The sequence below is a fragment of the Scomber japonicus genome, chromosome 7, assembly GCF_027409825.1.
Source record: "Scomber japonicus isolate fScoJap1 chromosome 7, fScoJap1.pri, whole genome shotgun sequence".
In the NCBI taxonomy this organism is placed as follows: domain Eukaryota; kingdom Metazoa; phylum Chordata; class Actinopteri; order Scombriformes; family Scombridae; genus Scomber; species Scomber japonicus.
In genome coordinates, this window is record NC_070584.1 from 30,365,515 (window position 1) to 30,385,034 (window position 19,520).

Here is a 19,520-nt window from a genome sequence, read left to right on the forward strand (position 1 = left end):
ATAAATACAAAATAAACTTGTATATTTGCAAATATAAAAATGTGTATAAATTGCACACAAAAATTAAAAAAGATGCATTTTATATCCATTTTTGTATACTGTGGCTCACATGAGGAAAGGTCCAGCTAAATGAAATGTATATAACTTGTTTTTAGACCTCATAAATGTGAAAAATGGGTCAAATTTGATCTTAAACAATAATGTAAGAGTTATTAAAATATTCTGATATCTTCCAGTATAATCTTAGATAAATGGGATCATGATAAAATGAACTGATACAGTATGTCCTTATATTAACGCCAGCAGTTGGTAGTGTGACAACAACACTCAGAAAGGGACTAACTTTAAAGGACTAGTTCAGCATTTTCACACCTTCTGCTGCTAAAAACAACATCAAGCTCCTTCCTCTTTTTACATTCGCACACATCATGTAAGCAGCTTACAGAGACACCTATAGCAGATTTACCTCTCCAAATGCATCTTCAAATCAATTTAGTCTTTTTTCTAGTTTGTTGTATTTTCTGACTACTGATTAGATTTATTGGTCAAGTGACATCATGTCCTTAATTGTACTGTACTCTATTGTATTTTACCATTTTGATCATTTCATATCCTTTCTTATTCTCATATTCTATAGTCTGACAGGTGACACACACTATTTGTATTAACTCAGGTGCTCATTGATTAATCAGTGATCTTCCAAGTCCTCTTATTGGATGATTGATGCAAACGATGTATGTATATATTAAAGTGTGTAAATGCTGCCTGCTGAAGCTCCGGGAGACTGAAACCTTGCAGTAACTTATTAAACGACAGTGTGTGGGAGCTTTTTTCATTTTTAGACAGACGAAGACAAAAGCAGCTATTTTGCTGAAATGAGCTCTGTTACTGGCAGATTAACTATCTTATTAAGCTTCAGAGTTACTTCCAGGAGTTAGCTGTAAACACAGTCTGTGGATGCAAACCTGCCTCCCAGAAATTACGTTCATTCATGACTAAACAGAAATAATATATAATAAATATGCTTTACTAGAAACGTAACGCTGGCTGGATTACATTTTCTCTCAACGTGATGAGAAAATGTTCACTAATGTATTTGGTAAGTGAATAAATGAATTAAATGGTCAAAGGAAATGTAGTTTTTATTCCCTCCAACATAATATGAGTTGCAGTACAATATCTGCAGGCAATAACTGCAACAATATTAAACTGTTTATAGTTATGTTTAGGAATTGGCAGCACTCGGTTAACCCTCCAGTTGTCCTCAGGTCAAGGAAGGACAGAAGGAAGGAAGGAAAGGAGTAGGTAGGTAGGAAGGAAGGAAGGAAAAAAGGAAGGAAGGAAGGAAGGAAGGAAAGGAGTAAGGAGAGAGGGAGGAAAGGAGTAAGGACGGAAGGTAAGGAGAGAGGGAGGAAACGAGTAAGGAGAGAGGGTGGAAAGGAGTAAGGAAGGAAGGAAGGATGGAAGGAGGGGGGAGCAAAGAAAGAGGGGAGAAGGGGAAGAAGGAAGGAAGGAAAGGAGTAAGGAGAGAGGGAGGAAAGGAGTAAGGACGGAAGGTAAGGAGAGAGGGAGGAAAGGAGTAAGGAGAGAGGGTGGAAAGGAGTAAGGAAAAAAGGAAGGAAGGAAGGAAGGAAGGAAAGAGGGAGGAAAGGAGTAAGGACGGAAGGTAAGGAGAGAGGGAGGAAAGGAGTAAGGAGAGAGGGAGGAAAGGAGTAAGGATGGAAGGAAGGAAGGATGGAAGGAGGAGGGAGCAAAGAAAGAGGGGAGAAGGGGAAGAAGGAAGGAAAAGAAGGAACAGTCAACAGAGATGGGGTCAATTTGACCCGGGAGGACGACACGAAGGGTTAATGTTGGATAATGATGGTCTTAGTTTAATATAGATAAAAGTCTGCAGTTATTTAAAACACAAACCTGATATCATGCTAAAAGATCTAATTCTTAAGATGAAATGCATAAAACCATGTGGAAGAATCAGAATGAAGGAGCAGCATTGGTCTTGGCATCACAGCTTAGAGCTACTGTAGTTGATTTTAAGTAAGTTTGATGAACTCTGCTGGAGGCTAACAGCTCAAGGCTACTTTAGACACTACTAATGAACTGTTAGTAGCGTCAAGCATGCGTGCATTGTGGGTAATGAAGTCGCCAGGTTTTGACAATGAAGAAGAATGCATGAAAAAGAAAACTGTCCAACATGAGTTCGATAATGTTGTAGGAGTTGTTTGAGTTCACTTTAATGCATTTAAATTGAGTTATTCTAATGAAAACAGTCTTCAGCCAAATTTAACTTCATAAAATAGTCTGAAATTGGCAAAAAAAATGATGGAGTAAACATTTTTATGACAATTTTTGCTACTTTTTAATTGGACATATTTGGGTAGGGAGCCACAAAGTATGGAGGTTCAACACTGAGTCCTAGCAGCAGGAAGAAGGCCTCGCTCTGCATCGTGACTGAGCTGCTGTGCTCTTTTTTTTTTGTTGTTGGCAGAACTGTATAGTTGCTCGGGAGCCCGTGATGTATGCAAAGCCGGGATCACGACTGCTGCTCGATAGAAGAGCTTCTGTTGTGCGATTGGTCTTTTGAATGGCTGCCGCGGTGCTGCAGGTCGTGCCGATGTGCGGCGGCGGGTGAGGGGTGAGGAGGAGAAGGGGCGAGAGAGGAGAGGAGGTTGGAGAGAGAAAGAAAGGAGAGCAGAGAGGGAGAGCAGAGAGGGAGAGCGGTGGCTGAGCTAAATAGGTGTGCGATCAAACGTTCTGGGGGCCACATCAAACGGGGGGCCAGATCAGGGAGATGTCACGCCCCTGCTCGGCAACATAAAGCTGATATATGTGTGTGTGTGTGTGTGTGTGTGTGTGTGTGTGTGTGTTTTGTCTTTTTTCTCCTTATCATGTGTTTCTGTGTGTGTTTGTAGCAGCTCCCTGGAGACGGGGAGGTGGGTGGTTGGAGGGTGGGTGGGAAGGGGGGGGGGTGGCTTGTTCGCTGGGTGCAGCAACAGCAGCAGCAACAGCATGATGTTTGGCCGGGTGCCAATGCGGCAGCGAGGACTTGGCGATCGGTGAAAGTGACGGTGACGGTGATGTTCCCTGAGCTGTGGGTGTGAGTGTGGGAGCCGAGCAGACAGACAGACAGAGAGAGTGTGGAGAGGATTGTCTCTTGACAGGAGTGCTGTTGACATGCTACCTAGCCCCTCCACTCCCACACTCAGTAGCAACCCGACACAGCTCTTCTATTCTCTTCAATGCCTCGCTGGAATGTAATCAGCTCCATGTCGGGCCAAGTTCTCATGCTCTCTGTAATATTGTCTTCATTACAAGTTCAAGAGAGGTTGCTGCTGAAGGGGCTGAAAATAATCGCAAGGATGGGGCTGAGAATGATATCTTAATTCACCACCGTTTTTTTATCACTAATTAATTTTTTTTTATCTAATGATCTAATTGAAAAGAAGTTTGTTCTATGAAATGTCAGATAAGCAGCCATCGCAATTTTTCAGGACCAAAGGGAAGAAAAAATGAGCAATAAAAAAAAAAGAGAAGATATTCAACTTACAGTGATATAGAACTGAGAGGAAGCAGCAAATTTCTTTCTTTCTATCAAAAAGTTGCAGATGTTTGGAGTTTTTGTTTAATAAATGACTTAAACAAGAGCACGATTAGCAAAATATGTGATTTCTCTTTTAGACTGTTCCTTCTTTCTTTCCTTCCTTCCTTCCTTCCTTCCTTCCTTCCTCCCTCTTTCTTTAATTTTTCCTTTGTTCTTCCCCTCCTTCCATACTTCTTTCCTCATTCCATCCTTCTTTGCTTCCTTCCTCCTTTCCTTCCTTCTTCTTTTCCTTCTCTCCTTACTTCCTTCCTCTTTTCCTACCTCCCTACCTCCTTACTCCATTCCTTCCCTCCTTCCTTCCTCCTTTCGTCCTTGTCTCCTTACTCCATTCCTTCCTTCCTTCCTTCCTTGCTTCCTTCCTTCCTCCCTCCCTCCCTCCCTCCCTCCCTTCCTCATCCTTTCCTCATCCCTTCCTCCTGTCCTTCCTTGACCTGAGGACAACAGGAGGGTAAATTATGATTTATGATTAATTCATTCATTGTATAATCTATAAAATGTCAGAAAAGAGCTAAAGAAATGTCCCTCACCCAGATTGCAGATGTCCCAGATCCCAAACACAACACTATATTGTTAATTTATCTAAGAACTTACAATACAAAGTCAAGAGGTTGTGATATTTAGCACAACAAGCAAACAAAGCTCTCTAAAACAGCACCACGTTCCTGCACATGCTCAGTGATTTCCACCATACACAGAACTACTCTCCTGAGACTGAAAACACGATCACTGTCATTAGTCTTTGGAGTCGTTTCTAAACAAACATATGGCGCTTTTCCACTACACAGTTCCAGCACGACTCGACTCGTCTCGGCTCGTTTTTTTTTGCGTTTCCACTAGGGATAGTACTTGGTACCTGCTACTTCTTTAGTAGCAGCTCTGCTGAGGTTCCAAGCGAGCCGAGCTGATACTAAAATGTGACGTCATCAGACTGCCGGCCGCTGATTAGTCAGAAGAGTTGTCGCTGGAAGAGTCATGAGCCGTCCCACACAAGAATCAAACCCGCCATTTTTAAATACCGGCAACAGCGTTACAGCCATACGGCTCAATGTTCTTGCTTTGTGTGTGACAGAAAGCCACATACAGCAGCAAGTACACCACTGCCTCCATGGTCCAATCCAGCCCACTTTCTTTCCTTCCTTCCTTCCTTCCTGTCTTCTTTTCATTCCTTCCTTCCTTCTTTCCGTCCTTCCTTCCTTCCTTCCATATTTCCATCTTGTCTTCTCTTCCTTCCTTCTTTCCGTCCTTCCTTCCTTCCTTCCATATTTCCATCTTGTCTTCTCTTCCTTCCTTCATTCCTTCATTCCTTCCTCTTTTCCTACCTCCCTCCCTCCTTACTCCTTTCCTTCCTTCCTTCCTTCCTTCCTTCCTTCCTTCCTTCCCTCCCTTTCTTCCTTTCCTTCCTTCCTTCCTTCCTTCCTTCCTCCCTTCCTTCCTTCTCTCCTTCCTTCCTTCCTCTTTTCCTCCTTACTCCTTTCCTTCCTTCCTACACCACTGCCTCCATGTCCTCCATTGTTTATGTGTTTGTGTCGCGAATAAAATAAAGTCACAACAGTTTCGCGGAGCCGTTGCTATGACGACCCCGCCCACGTTGAGTAGGTACCTTTTTGTAATGGAAAAGGTCGTTCCTGGAACCAAGTCGAGTTGAGCCGAGTAGTGCTGGAACTGTGTAGTGGAAAAGCGCCATAACATCTCTAAACTCTTTATAATGAAGGAGCATGTCACCCAGAGCAGCATGATGGCTCATTCACATGTTTTTAATACTTTTTGGACAACAGCAGAGGTCCACAGCACAGAGGAATAAAAGCTATATCAGGCTTTGGATACACACACACACACACACACACACACACACACACACACACACACACACACACACACACACACACACACACACTACCTGTAAGTAGATCAGCTCATTGTTGTTTTGGCTCTGCACATGATGTTTGACAATAGGAAGAATATAAAGAATCAGCAGCCAAATCCTTTAACTTGCAGTGGGTTTCTGTTGTTAGAGGTTTTATTCAAACGCTGCCAACACTATTACCAGTCAAGAATACTGATTTAAGACTAATCTGCAATACAAAAAAAAAACCCCAAATTATGTTCAATTATATTCAATTTTAAGTTTAGGTTGAGGGAAAGATGATGCATGAAGTCTGTGATTGGATATAAACTCAAACACTGTCTTCTATCATCTCCATTCCTACATTGTGACTTCCGACAGAAAGGCTGCACAACTTCCTGCTCTGTCACTTAATATTAGAATTAAACGCCAATTATTCCATACTTCTTTCCTCTTTCCATCCTTCTTTGCTTCCTTCCTCCTTTCCTTCCTCCCTTCCTCCTTTCCTTCCTCCCTTCCTTCTCTCCTTACTTCTTTCCTTCCCTCCTTCCTTCCTCCTTTCCTCCCTCTCTCCTTACTCCAGTCCTTCCTTCCTTCTCTCCTTACTTCTTTCCTCTTTTCCTACCTCCCTACTTCCCTACCTCCTTACTCCTTTCCTTCCCTCCTTCCTTTCTCCTTTCCTCCCTCTCTCCTTACTCCATTCCTTTCTTTCTTTCCTTCCTTCCTTCCTTCCTTCCTTCCTTCCTTCTCTCCTTACTTCTTTCCTCTTTTCCTACCTCCCTACCTCCTTACTCCATTCCTTCCTTCCTTTCTTTCTTCCTTCCTTCCTTCCTTCCTTCCTTCTCTCCTTCCTTCTTTCCTCTTTTCCTACCTCCCTACCTCCTTACTCCTTTCCTTCCCTCCTTCCTTCCTCCTTTCCCCCTCTCTCCTTACTCCATTCCTTCCTTCCGTCTTTCCCTCCTTTCCTTCCTCCCTTCCTTCTCTCCTTACTTCTTTTCTCTTTTCCTACCTCCCTACCTCCTTACTCCTTTCCTTCCCTCCTTCCTTCCTCCTTTCCCCCCTCTCTCCTCACTCCATTCCTTCCTTCCTTCCTCCCTCCTTACTCCTTTTCTTCCTTCCTTCCTTCATCTTTTCCTCCTTACTCAATTATTAAATGCAGAAACTTGCATGCAGCATCCTCTTTTACCAACTGCACTGTTTGATCAAGCTATTCTCAACTGCCACTCAAGATTGGGATAAAATACAACAGGGGGTAATTGCCAGACAAATCTCTTTAGTAGTTTTTTTTGAATGATGCTACAAATAGCATGTTTCATTACAGCCGGAAACCCAATTAATTTTGATGAAAGTGGAAAATATCACCAATGTGCTTTAGAGACATTCAGAAAAAAAGAAAATACCCCCTTCTGGTTGCTACAAAGCTTTCAACAAAACAATCATCTCATGCATGTAATAGCTGACAGTAAATTCATATTTTACATCAACACATTTATGAGTCTTGTGCACATGTAATATAATAAGAATATGAAGAATCTGGAGATGTCTACTTATAATAACAGGTTTTTTTTATCTTCAGAGGCAACACTGATCCATCCCTTTTCTCTTTTCTAACCTTTAAGTAGTTTGATTGCATCCCTGCGTTTAATGGCTAATCTTAATTGCTCTCCTTCTATTCTTGACCTTGACGTCACAGCAGGTGACACCTGGATCAAAACATTTCCAGCCCCCTCTTGCGTACACCTCTGCAGTCCACAGTTGTCATGACACCCCCGTACCTGACATTGTCATGACGTTGGATGTAGATCTTGTGAAAGATCCTCTCAGGCGGCTTCAGGAAGTCCTCCTTCATCTCCATGGCAACATTCCTGGGCAGCAGGCTCATTAGCAGACGCTCCTGAGGAAGAAGGAGTTAAAAACAGAGGAGGCAGTGATGGAACTTTGTATTGACACAAGTGCACATAATATTATAATGCATGACTGCTTTCATTCAGGCTTATACAGAAAAAAATATATATATATATAAAAGTTGTGCTTTTTTGCCTTGATGTAGCAACAATGGATTAATCGAGCTTAATGGAACAATTAATCCTTTAATCAAAAAAAATTATCAACAGTTTAATTCACAATGAAAATAATTAAGATTTGAATTTTAATTCTTTTGGTTTTGGAAATATGACAAAACAATCTCACTGCCAGGTCCACCTGCAGAGGAAGATCATTGTGATATAAGGTCCAAATGATAATGATAATGATGATGACACTGTAATTAGGTTGGGTAGAGTCTCATTTCACTGCCTTGTATCTCAGGTCTGTGTATCAATATGTGGAATACTCGAGTGGATCTGAATGAACCCCAGTGTGCTCAGTAACAGTGGATGAAAACACACACACACACACACACACACACACACACCCTGACTTCTACCCCCTTTCTTCTCACGTCACTCCATGAAAGAAACACTCCTCCCTCCTTTCCTTCCTTCCACTGAACATTAACATTGGACGTAAACTGTAAAGTGCAGAGTCAGACAGTATGAACGTAAATCCATAACATGTGAGAAGCTAGAACCGGAGAATGTTTTGCATTTGTACTTAAAGAATAATTTAACAGATTAATACATTAACAATTCATTTTCACTCAAATAGCTCCTTCCAGCTCAGCCTCAGCCTCAAGTAGGGCTACAGTACAACTAATGATTATTTTATCCTCTTTTGAAAAACAATGAAAAATGTTCTTCACAGTTTCCTACAGTACAAGACTATTGCTGTGCCTCAAATCTCACACTTCTAAACATACATAAGTGCACTCACACTGAGGAGTATGGAAACTTGCAGCACTATGAGTACACGGCTGGTCAAAAAGTTGAGTGTGGAACAACGGCTACTTCTTGCCCTCGGCGGTCGCCATCTTGGCTCCGTTTCAGAAGGGGAGGAGCCACTTTTCAAACATGAATGGTGGCCGAGGACGTTGTTTTTTTGCACTAAGCACCACTATACTGTTGTCAGATAGAAGCCATCAGTAGGTTTATTGAGTTAATTTAGCAGTCTGTAATGATTTGGTACCACAAAGTAGCTAACGGTTCTAATGGTTATCTCCAGTAAGTATGTGTACACAGTGTGCTAATAGAAGTGTATGATTTGAGACACAGCATCAGTCATCAAACGTCTTGTCTTTTGTTTTTTAAAGTATATTTTTGGGCCTTTTTGCCTTTAATGTACAGGTTAGTAGAGAGAGAGAGAGACAGGAAATGGGAGGCAATGACACGCAGGATAGGTGCGGGATTCGGCCGGGGTCACCTGCAGTGAGGACTGTAGCCTCAACACATGGGGCGGGTGCTCTACCCACTGAGCTAAACACCGCCACCAAATGTCTGGTCTTGTATCAAACTATGATGTACGATTAAGAAAATTGTTGAATTTTCACATTGGAGAAACTCGGAAGCGTTACACAGTTGGTGTTTCGCTTGAAAAAAGATTCAAACTATTAATCAATTATCAAACTAGTTGCAGATCGATGTATTTGCTTTATTGATAACGCAGCTCTTTCCTAAAGTAGATAGAGTAGATGAGCATTAGGGCCCTATGATTTCCGAGATCACGGAATCGCGAACATTATTTTTAACGTGGACTATTGCAGAATTTGACATAATTTGACTGAAATGCTGTTTTCTTGTGGAAGAGGAACGTATGTCTGGGGAAAACTGCACACACTGAGCCCCTCCCACTTCAAAATAGTGTAAGCATGGTGAAGCAGCTGGCCACCACGGCTCTGTCTTCGAAAACCTGACACTAACCCCTCAGTACAGAGCCGAGCAGTTCCCGAACGACTTCTATGTGTCAGGTGAACTGTTGTTTTTGTTGGTAAAATAAGAGTAAAAGGTAAAAAAAAAAAAAAAAACGGATTCACAAAAAAAACGGATTCACAAAAAAAAAACGGAATTTGGGAAAAATGATTATGGATTTTATAAGGCCCTAGAGCATATTTGTGTGTGTGTCTGTGTGTATGAATAGTCTCAGTTGCAGCAGCAGCAGAATAAAATACACTTGAAAACTCTAGCAGGATGTCAAATGGTTGTGAATGCACAATGAATCATCAGGTGGCTCTGCTCAATAGCTGTGGAGAGGCAGAGTTATAAAAGCAGTCAGGGCTCTCCTGTGTCTCCCTCTGACACTATCTCTCATTATACTTCCATTCAGACAACTGCCTCTCACCTGCCTGCCGATACCAGAGAGAGAGAGAGCAGCTTTTACAGTAGAAACAGCCATCTCACTTCCTGTATATGTGTGAAAGTGTGTGTCGGTATATGTGTATGTTTGTGTCAGGTGTGGAAATGGCTATAACCAATAAGTGGGGTGTGGTTGTTTTTTTTAAATAAAATAATTAATTGTATCTGCTTTATTAATCTCCTCCACTTCTCATCCCTGTACGTGTTATAATCACACACTAATGATTCCCATTTCTCTAATATGTCCCGGCTTAATTCACTGTGTGCTCTGTTTGACTGTGGATCTCTTATTAATGAACCATTCGCTCACACATGCTCTCTCTCATATTAACATGTAGATTTTCCTGCCATCAGATTAACAAGAAGGAGCAAAAAAAACTTTGTGTCTTTCAAAGCAGCTATTTGTCTGCAAAAATGTGGAAAATGAGTCCGTCAGGAGGAAGACAGAGGAGGTTTTCTTCAGTCAATTTAACATCCAAACCGAAGTCTAAAAGCACAAGATATCCATGCAAATCAAAAAAAAAAAACAGATGACAAGACAAGAACAAGTGCTGTAATCATGACAGTGAATGAAAAAATGATGACACATGGTTACAGATGATCTCAAAAGCTGAAATACGTGCACTACTGGCAAAAAAGGGAATTAATTAGATAGCTACAAGAACATTTCTGATCAGTAATTTTTGAAATGTCATAAAAAGGACATTTGTACATGTACAGCAGAGGTGTCAAACTCGTTTTCATTTAAGGGCCAAATACAGAAAAAGATGGAAGGAAGGAAGGAAGGAAGGAAGGAAGGAAGGAAGGAAGGAAGGAAGGAAGGAAGGAAGGAAGGAAGGAAGGAAGGAAGGAAGGAAGGAAGGAAGGAAGGAAGGAAGGAAGGAAGGAAATAAGAAGCGAAGGAAGGAAAGACAGACAGTGAAGGACGGACAGATAGACAGAAGGAAGGGAGAGAGGAAGGAATGAACAAAGTAAGGAAAAAAGGAAGGAAAGAAGGACAGATGGAAGGAAGGACAGAAGGCAGAAAGGAAGTCCTTCCTTCCTTTCTGCCTTCTGTCCTTCCTTCCAGAAGAAAGGAAAAAAGGAAGGACAGGTGGAAGGAAGGACAGAAGGAAGGAAGGAAGGAAGGAAGGAAGGTGGGAAGGACAGATGGAAGGAAGGAAAAGAACACAGGATGGCAAGTGGGCCGGATCGCACCCCTCGGTGGTCCATATCTCGCCCGCGGGCCGCATGTTTGACACCCCTGATATACAGGAAAGTGGAAATATACTATAATACCACTTTGGGAAGAGGCTGAGAATGACACTGAGGAGTAATTTGGTGCTCTGGTGACCAAATTGATTATTATATCAAAATATGATCCATGCCAGATATGAAATATTGGCTTCATTTTAATGTTATACGTAGAGTCACATGAGCGTCTAATGTCATCTAATGTCAACATAAGAGAGGTTAAGATTTCATAACTGAAAAATGACAACACACTTAATCTAAGGATCAATGTGAAGGTTCATTCTTAAACTTGGAAAGAGAAGCTTGACAGTAAAAAAATATCTTAACCCAAAAGCCCATTTAGTAGCTGTTTGCAGGGATTCCATCTGCATCTCATGATCTTCATCATCACATACGGTTAGTTCAGCTGTTGTCACGTGACTTAAGATAAGATAAGATCACATTTGATTGATCCCATGGAGGAAATATGGATCTTAAAGCTGATCATATAAAGCATGACCATAAAAAAACAGTTTGTTCCTCACTTAAATACCATGATGACAACTTAACTATCTCCATGACAACTGGTGAAGACTATAAGATGCTGTTAAACCCCGTGTCGTCCTCCCGGGTCATATTGACCACGTCTGTTTTGACTGTTCCTTCTTTCCTCCCTTTCTTCTTTCCGTCTGTCCTTCCTTCATTCCTTCGGTCCTTCCTTCCTTCCTTCTGTCCTTCCTTCCTTCCATCTGTCCTTCCTTCCCTCCATCTGTCTTCCTTCCTTCCTTCCATCTGTCCTTCCTTCCTTCCTTCTTTCCTTCCTTCCTCTCTCTTTCCTCCCTTCCTCCTGTCCTCCCTTCCTCCCTCCCCCTTCTTTTCTTTCCTTTCTTCTTTCCTTCCTTCCTCCCTTCCTCTTTTCCTTTCTCCCTCCGTCCTTCCTTGTTTCCTCCCTCCTTCCTACCTTCCTTCTTCCTCCCTTCCTTCCTCCTTTCTTCCTTCTTTTCCTTCCCCCCTTCCTTCTTTCCTCTGTCCTTCTTTCCTCCCTCCCTCCTTTCCTTCCTTCTTCATCCCGTCCTTCCTCCTTTCCTTCCTTCTTCATTCCTCCCTCCCTTCCTTCCTTGACTCGAGGACAACAGGAGGGTTAAAATCTCAAGATAAAGTTTGCAAGTGGATGGTTTTTCAAATTTGATCAAACAACCTACATTTGCTTTTCCTTGACAAGGTTTCTTATGGTCATGTAAATAAGAAGCATAGGTGCAGAACCTAAGGGTGAAGGTTCGGGGTGCAAAAATATCTGATTTTGACTACAATATTTCCCCCAACTTGTCCAACTAGTTTTGGTTTCCTAAACTTAGAAAGTCAAATCTCCAGCAACATTTACAGTGTAGTATCGGAGAACTTTATTAACAGATCAATGCATTTCAGCTTGTGGCCTTCATCAGGGTTTCCTAAACTTAACCGGACCTTGAAACATCAAAGTGGAGGATCAGACAACAATTATAGGAGTTATTTTTATTTGACGAACTGGTCCTAAACATCCATATTTGAGGGTCTTCACCAGCAGGATTTTGCTCAGTTGTCTTGAGGTGGAGGCTCAGTAGCTGCTGCTGACAACTCTAAAAAAAAGGAAGTAAGTAGGCCTTGAGTTGGGATTATTTTATCAAACCATTTTCAAGATCAATATTGAACTGTGATGCTTTGTTTTTGAATTCAATAAGGACGAGAAGTCTTAAAGGTCAATCAATCAATCAATCAATCTTTATCTATGTAGCGCCAAATCACAACAAAAGTCATCTCAAGGAGCTTTACACATAGAGCAGATCTAGGCCGTACTCTTTCATTTAAATTAAAGAGACTCAACGTTCCCACATGAGCATCACTTGGCAACAGCAGCGAGCCAAAACTTCCCTTTTAACGGAAGGAAACCTCAGGCAGAACCAGGCTCTGAGTCTGCAGCCGTCTGCCTCGACCGGTTGGGATGAAAGCTTCTGAGCATCAGATCTTCATCTCACAACTGAGCAGTAGACTCCATCCTCCCAATGAAGACCATGTGACATGGTTGACAACTTAATTAAAAGGTTGTGAGTCAACCTTGTGGACCTTTTAGTAAGACACCGACCATTTTTACACCACTTTTAGAGTTGACATGTGGAACGGTGGCGGGGGTGGGGGGGTTTGGGGTCATGAATAGTGTTACTGAAAGCATCAAGTGAGTCGAGAGACAGCTACGCATTTGCTCGTGGCTTCCCGAGATTGCTATTGAGCTGAGAAGTCAATTTACCACACAGACGTACAGCACATCGCCTACGCACGTTGCCGGAAATCAATACGACCTATAGATCGAGCTCAAAGCGGAAACCGGAGCAAAACACCGGAGGAGTGATAACCGAGGCCTCGCTTTGACGGGTGAAATTCAAATCTAAGATGTTTGTTCATGGGCACATCAGCAGAGGCCCAGTCACACACTCACACACACACACGCACACACACACACACACACACTATTGGCTGGATGTTGATAGATCCCAATCAGGGGGTCTGTGTGTGTTTCTCTCACCCAGATAAATTGTGACCTTTACTGGAGTAGGGAGGCCATGAAAGCAATCTGCTTGTGTAATTACCTGTCAGAAGGGAGCCTGTTACTGCTGGGGGAAAACACAGCATATCATCATCTAATCTACAAAGCGCAGGTGTGTGTGTGTGTGTGTGTGTGTTTGTGTGTGTATGCATTCACAAGCGTTGTATAACGAAGGTGAGACGTGCATAGAAGTGCATTATATACATGGGATAATTAGTTCTCTATTTAACAACTGGTGTAGGTGGGTTTCATGCACACTGTGAGTGAGGAGGGTGAGGCGCATAACAAAGTCTTTCTGTGTGTTAAAGTTGCCTGTGATTGTTCCTTAGTTAAATCGCTCCATGTAGGTGTGTGCAGAGGGGGTGGAATGTGTGGCGCTGGTGCATGTGCCACAGTAATTGTTCTTTCCTTAAATAGCTGCTGTCATAGTTACTGTGTGCCTGTGGGCAGGTTGTTAGAATACATTGGCACCTGAAACCTTTAAAAAAAAAAAACAAAAAAAAACCCTCTCAACAGACTGTGAATATTTCATGAACATACGCGCTCAAGACGAAGCGAAATGTGTGGATGGATGCTTGTCGTTGTCATCACTGTCGCCGTCTTGCACTCCCTTCTGCTGTTTTCTATCTGTGCATGTTATGTGTGTGTGTGTGTGTGTGTGTGTGTGTGTGTGTGTGTGTGTGTGTGTGTGTGTGTGTGTGTGTGCACATTAGCACCTCACCTGCTTCTCATTTTCATCCTCCAGCCTCAGCCTCTCCTCGATACAGTTGCGGGCTTGCAAGAAGACTTTCCTCTGGGTGCGCTCGGTGAGAATCCTCACAAACACCCCCGACAAGTTGACGCTGGTGAACAGCACCGCGTTGGCCACCAGCTGCACACACAACAAGAACAGACATGCCAAACAAAAGCCAGCAGGGTCATCTATTCTATGTGCTCCGTGTTTGTGTGTGTGTGTGTGTGTGTGTGTGTCAATCTGAAGTAGCGCACGTGTCCATATGTGCATCTCTGTTCTGCATGCATACCATCCTGCTTAGATTATACTCCAATCCTTGATTAATCCATAGGATGGACTGACTAGAAGACATCAAGGTCAGCACAAGGATTACAACATGAATCATAGGTGTTACTCAAAGAATAAAAGCTGTGAAGTGGGGGGAAAAAAAGGCTCAGGGACAAAGTGCATTATTGATTAATGATCTGGGACTATTGATCCTGCCACTTCATTTGGAGGATGAACTGTATAACCACTCTGTGTTGTTCCAAAAGGTCAGAGGTGAAAGGTCTGAGAAGCACTCTAATCCTACAAAGCCAGATGGATGGTATGTTTTCTGTATTGTGAGCAGATGAACACAGCGTAAACAAAACCACCTCACTCCACTTCAGACTGGAACTAATAAACTATAGCAAAGGGATCATTTTGGACCCCATCCCAAAATGAAATATGAAAGGAAATGATTAACAGGGGAGGGCAAAAAAATATATTTATGCCACACAAAGTTAGGTTTACGTTTTAGACTTTTCCTCTCTAATCTTTTCTAGTTGAACTACGGGTGACCTCCCCAAAAAATAAAAATACAGACAGAGATCATCCTTTGGTTGAACTGGACACGTCAGAGGATGAGGTTTGTTTGATGAGGGATCACAAGGGGCAGCTGTGCTTTAGTCCAAAATTAATAAAGTGTGTCAAAAGTATTACAAATCTTTTCAGTGCCACAGGATTGTTTTGTTTTATGGCAGCGTGGATCCAAATCTGACATGTTTGAGGAGTAAACAGGATTCAAAATATATTCCTCCACAAAATTATGTTTGTTTTTCTAATCCATGTGTCTTACTTGTGGATTACTGGATAATTTTAGATCTTAACACTCCTCAGACTTTATAAATAAAACAATTTAAAAGGGAAAAAAATGAGTCTTTGGTTGAACTACTCACCACATACAGTAGTGACATTAGCAGCTTCTGATTAGGGGTCACAAGTTGACTTTGCTTCATTTTAAAGGGTCACAAGCCACAGAAAGGTTGATATGGTGGTGGAAAAATGACATTCTCTGTCCTAAAACTGTTCCCTCTCTTCACCTACAATTTGGCGTACAAGCACCACTCAAGTATCAACAGCAATTTTCTGTCTGAGGCTCTGCAGGAAATCTCAGCGCCTGTTTCAGCACCGGCAGCTGGACAGCTCCTCGTCTACTTCATTACTCTGCTGCGCAAAAAGTTCAAACTTTCTACCCGTTTCCAATTTCACAGCTACAGTATCCTGGAGCTAAAATCGATCACTGTAGTGGATTTTTAACCTTTTACTTCTCCACAGAAAGTCGGATGAGCGAGCATGTTGCCTCTGAGCACCACTTTTCACACTCACACAGTCGCTTCATTGCTGGGAGCTTTCCAAACACAACCACGCTGCTGCTCTACTGGAGTTGCTTAAGGGTGCTTGGACCGCAGCTGCTGAGTGATTTGAGAACTCAACTGACTACTTATTTTAATTTCATGATGGTTTAAATAAAACTATATTCAGGCATTGAGGCAGTGGAGTTTGGATGAGTGACTGGCAAGCTGACCGGGACGCCGGTGCAGCACTTACCGGTCTCCACAGCTTCTGTCTCCTCTCCGTGACCGACGTCGCTATGACAATGAAGTGGGACGCAGCCAACATCACCCCAAACAGCACAGCCAGCAGGGTCCGCACCGGCAACAGCACGTAAGCCACGAGGGTGACCAACATGAGTTGCCACACGCCTTGCTCAGGGGCAGCGGCGTCCACCAGCTCCGACGTGCCCAGAGCCAGCGGGAACGGGCAGCAGAGCAGAGCAAAGGTGAAGCTGAACAGCAGGGCCAGCTTCGCTATTTGCTGCAGCTGCGTCACCTGCAGGTATTTGACGTTGGTGACGATGAACAGCGACAGGAACACCACGCAGTGCACCGGGTAGGAGCCCTTGGACAAGGTGAGACGCGGGCTGGACAGCAGCTCCACCAGGGACAGCGACGACGTGGCCACGATGAGCACCGCCAGAGCTTTGAGGGTGGCGGTCTGCTCCAGCTTCAGGTTGTAGTTCTGGAAGAGAGCCTCCAGTTCGTGGCTGTTGAACTCGTCCTCGCAGGCGATGGCGCCCAGGGGTGCACCGGCCGGGCAGTGACCCTTCCTCCGCCGGGTCTTGACTCTTTCGAATGGTATCTCCTCCATGTTCCGGCCATTCATGAAGCGGGAGATGGTGCACGATCTCCCTCCCCCCCCTCCCTTTAACTTTCCGGTGCCTCTCCTCCGGTCGGGGAACGAACCGCCGGCACCCTCTCCCAGTTCATGCGTCCTGGATGTCCGAGGGGTCGGGGCTCGGTGTTAGAGAGGGGGAGAGGGTGGCAGTGGAGACCTACAGGTTGACGATTGTTGGTGTGTCGTCAGAAAAGTAGCCCGACCAATGTGCAGCACGCCTCCCTCTCTCTCTCTCTCTCTCTCTCGCACTCGCGCTCTCTCTCCCTCCCTCTCTCCCTCTCTCAGTATGAGTTGGACCACCTGCTGTGCAGACAGGGTTACCGGTGATTCTGCGCTCCTACAGGACTCATAGGATAATCAAAACATCTCACCACGAGGCTCAGAGAAAAACCCCCTCCCCTTCCCCCTCCTCCCCATCACAAAATAACAACAATAATAATAATTTGATATTTTCTTTTCCCCTTGGATGACTTTCTCTCTTTCTTTCGCCTGTAATACGCGCAGCTCACATACAGTAAACATCATGTTCTGCTTTTCCTCCCCCTGGCTGTAATTTGCCTCACTGGTTGGGGTGAAGGCAGCAGCAAAACAGCGCTGGTGATTTCCCCTCACAGTGTCTGCAGTCAGAGCTGATGTAGTTCCCAGCTAAAAATAGACCAGCTGCACCGGTGGATGCTCCAATTTAGCAACAATTTGGTCTTTCCCGCACCTCTTCCTCTTATATATATTTTATTGCGGAGTCAAGTGTTCGTTTCATACAGAGATTTAACAGAAGAGGGGGAAAAAATACGAGAGAGAGAGAGAGAGAGAGAGAGAGAGAGAGAGAGAGAGAGAGAGAGAGAGAGATAAGGTAATGGTCGTGCAGAAAGACTAAAAATAGCGCTCTCCCCCCGAATTAACAGTGAAAATGTAAGAAATGTGACGTGCATCTTAAAAAATAGGCTACGATGCAGCATTGTTATGGTGGGGGGCATTTTTGGTGCACATTTGCATATTTTGTGTATTTCAGTGCACTGACTGCAGGTTGTTTAATGTGAATTCAGGCTTGTGTGTGTGTGTGTGTGTGTGTGTGTGTGTGTGTGTGTGTGTGTGTGTGTGTGTGTGTGTGTGTGTGTGTGTGTGTGTGTGTATGTGTGCAGAACAAATACTCACAGGATAAGAAGGCTTGCACAAATGAAAGTATAATTAACAATATTACCAAAGAAGGACATATAAATATGCAATGTGGACAGATAAGCAGTAGAAGCATCCAGCAGGAATATTAACTGACAAGAAGAAAAGGTCATTTAGAATAAAGGATTAAAGTAAAAGGGAAAAAAAGGAAGAAATGTGAGATTAAGTAAATTATATAAAAGGATTTACAGCAGAGGTCTTCAAGATTTCCACATATGTGCATTTAAATGTGTAGCCATCACAATTATGACATATTTACACTTTAGATGAAGGAAGCACTATAATAATAAGTCATTTTTGATTTTATAACACCCCCCAAAAAAATCCCAAAGTTAAAAAAGTGCTTGACAGGGAACTAGAAGAATACAATATGTACTGGAAATGTCTGAACTGATTCATATGCATGGTGGATTAATGTTGCTTAACCTCCTGTACCCCCCCCCCCCCCCCCCCCCTCCTCCTCTCTGTGCACTCTGAGCAGTATTCATGTGCAAGGATGTGAGAGAGCTCCAGTTTTGCTGTGTGATAATTTGGTTAACCCTCCTGTTGTCCTCGAGTCAAGGGAGGAAGGTAGGAAGACGGAAGGAAGAGAGAAAGAAGGAAGGAAGGAAATGAGGGAGGAAGGACGGTAGGAGGGAGGGAGGAGGAAAGACGAGAGGAAGAAGGAAGGACGGGAGGAAGAAGGAAGGAAGGGAGGAAAGAAGGAGGGAAGAGAGGAAGAAGGAGGGAAGGGAGAAAGAAGAAAGGAAAGGAGGAAGGAAGGAAGGAAGGAAGGAAGGAAGGAAAGGAGGAGGAAGGAAGGTAGGAGGGAGGGAGGGAGGGAGGAAAGAAGGAAGGAAGGAAGGGAGAGGGAAAGAAGGGAGGGAGGGAGGAAGGAAAGGAGGAAGGGAGGAAGAGGGAAGGAAGGGGGAGGCAGGGGAAGGAAGGAAAGAAAGAAAGGAGGAAGAAGGAAGGGAGGGAGGAAAGTAGGAGGGAAGAGAGGAAGAAGGAAGGAAGGGAGGAAGAAGGAAGGAAGCAGGGAGGAAGGAAGGAGGAAAGAAGGAGGGAAGAGAGGAAGAAGGAAGGAAGGGAGAAGAAGAAAGGAAGGAAGAAGGACAGAAGGAAAGGAGGGAGGAAGGAAGGTAGGAGGGAGGGAGGAAAGAAGGAGGGAAGGAAGGGAAAAAGGAAGGAAGGAAAGAAAGAAGGGAGGGGGGAATGAAAGGAGGAAGAGAGGAAGAAGGAAGGAAGGGGGGAGGCAGGGGAAGGAAGGGAGGAAGGAAGGAAGAAAAAGAAAGGAGGGAGGAAAGAAGGAAGGAAGGGAGGAAAGAAGGAACAGACAAAACAGACAGTGTCAATTTGACCCGGGAGGACGACACAAGGGTTAAACACAAATGAAATCATGAATATGCATCATTTAAGGACATGAATTAAGTGTCCTGCCATGTCACAGCTGCTTGATAAAGACCTTCAACACACATCAGGATTTACAGTTCAGCAGAGAAGAGTTTATAGACTGAGCACAAATCAGCTGATCTAATCATAATAAAAATAAAATAGTAATTATCCTGCTCTAACTGATAGGAGCTCTTCCACCTGAACTTATATCCTTAACCCTCCTGTTGTCCTCGAGTCAAGGGAAGGGAGGAAGAAGGAAGGAAGGGAGGAAGGAAGGGAGGGAGGGAGGGAGGATGGAAGAAGGA

The 19,520-nt window shown here is 43.6% G+C and overlaps 1 protein-coding gene across 1 annotated transcript in view; it reads right to left on the reverse strand.

The window, feature by feature from the left end:
* The window catches only part of LOC128361501 (adenylate cyclase type 1-like), a 74,986-nt gene extending 58,330 nt beyond the window's left edge, over nucleotides 1-16,656 (reverse strand). The window contains exons 1-3 of the mRNA XM_053321989.1: nucleotides 16,042-16,656; nucleotides 14,179-14,328; nucleotides 7,217-7,335 (exon numbers count right to left, since the gene is read on the reverse strand). Of these exons, the coding sequence (XP_053177964.1) occupies nucleotides 7,217-7,335; nucleotides 14,179-14,328; nucleotides 16,042-16,656 (884 nt within the window). The remainder of the gene's footprint in view (nucleotides 1-7,216; nucleotides 7,336-14,178; nucleotides 14,329-16,041) is intronic.
* Between the last annotated feature and the right edge of the window lie 2,864 nt (nucleotides 16,657-19,520).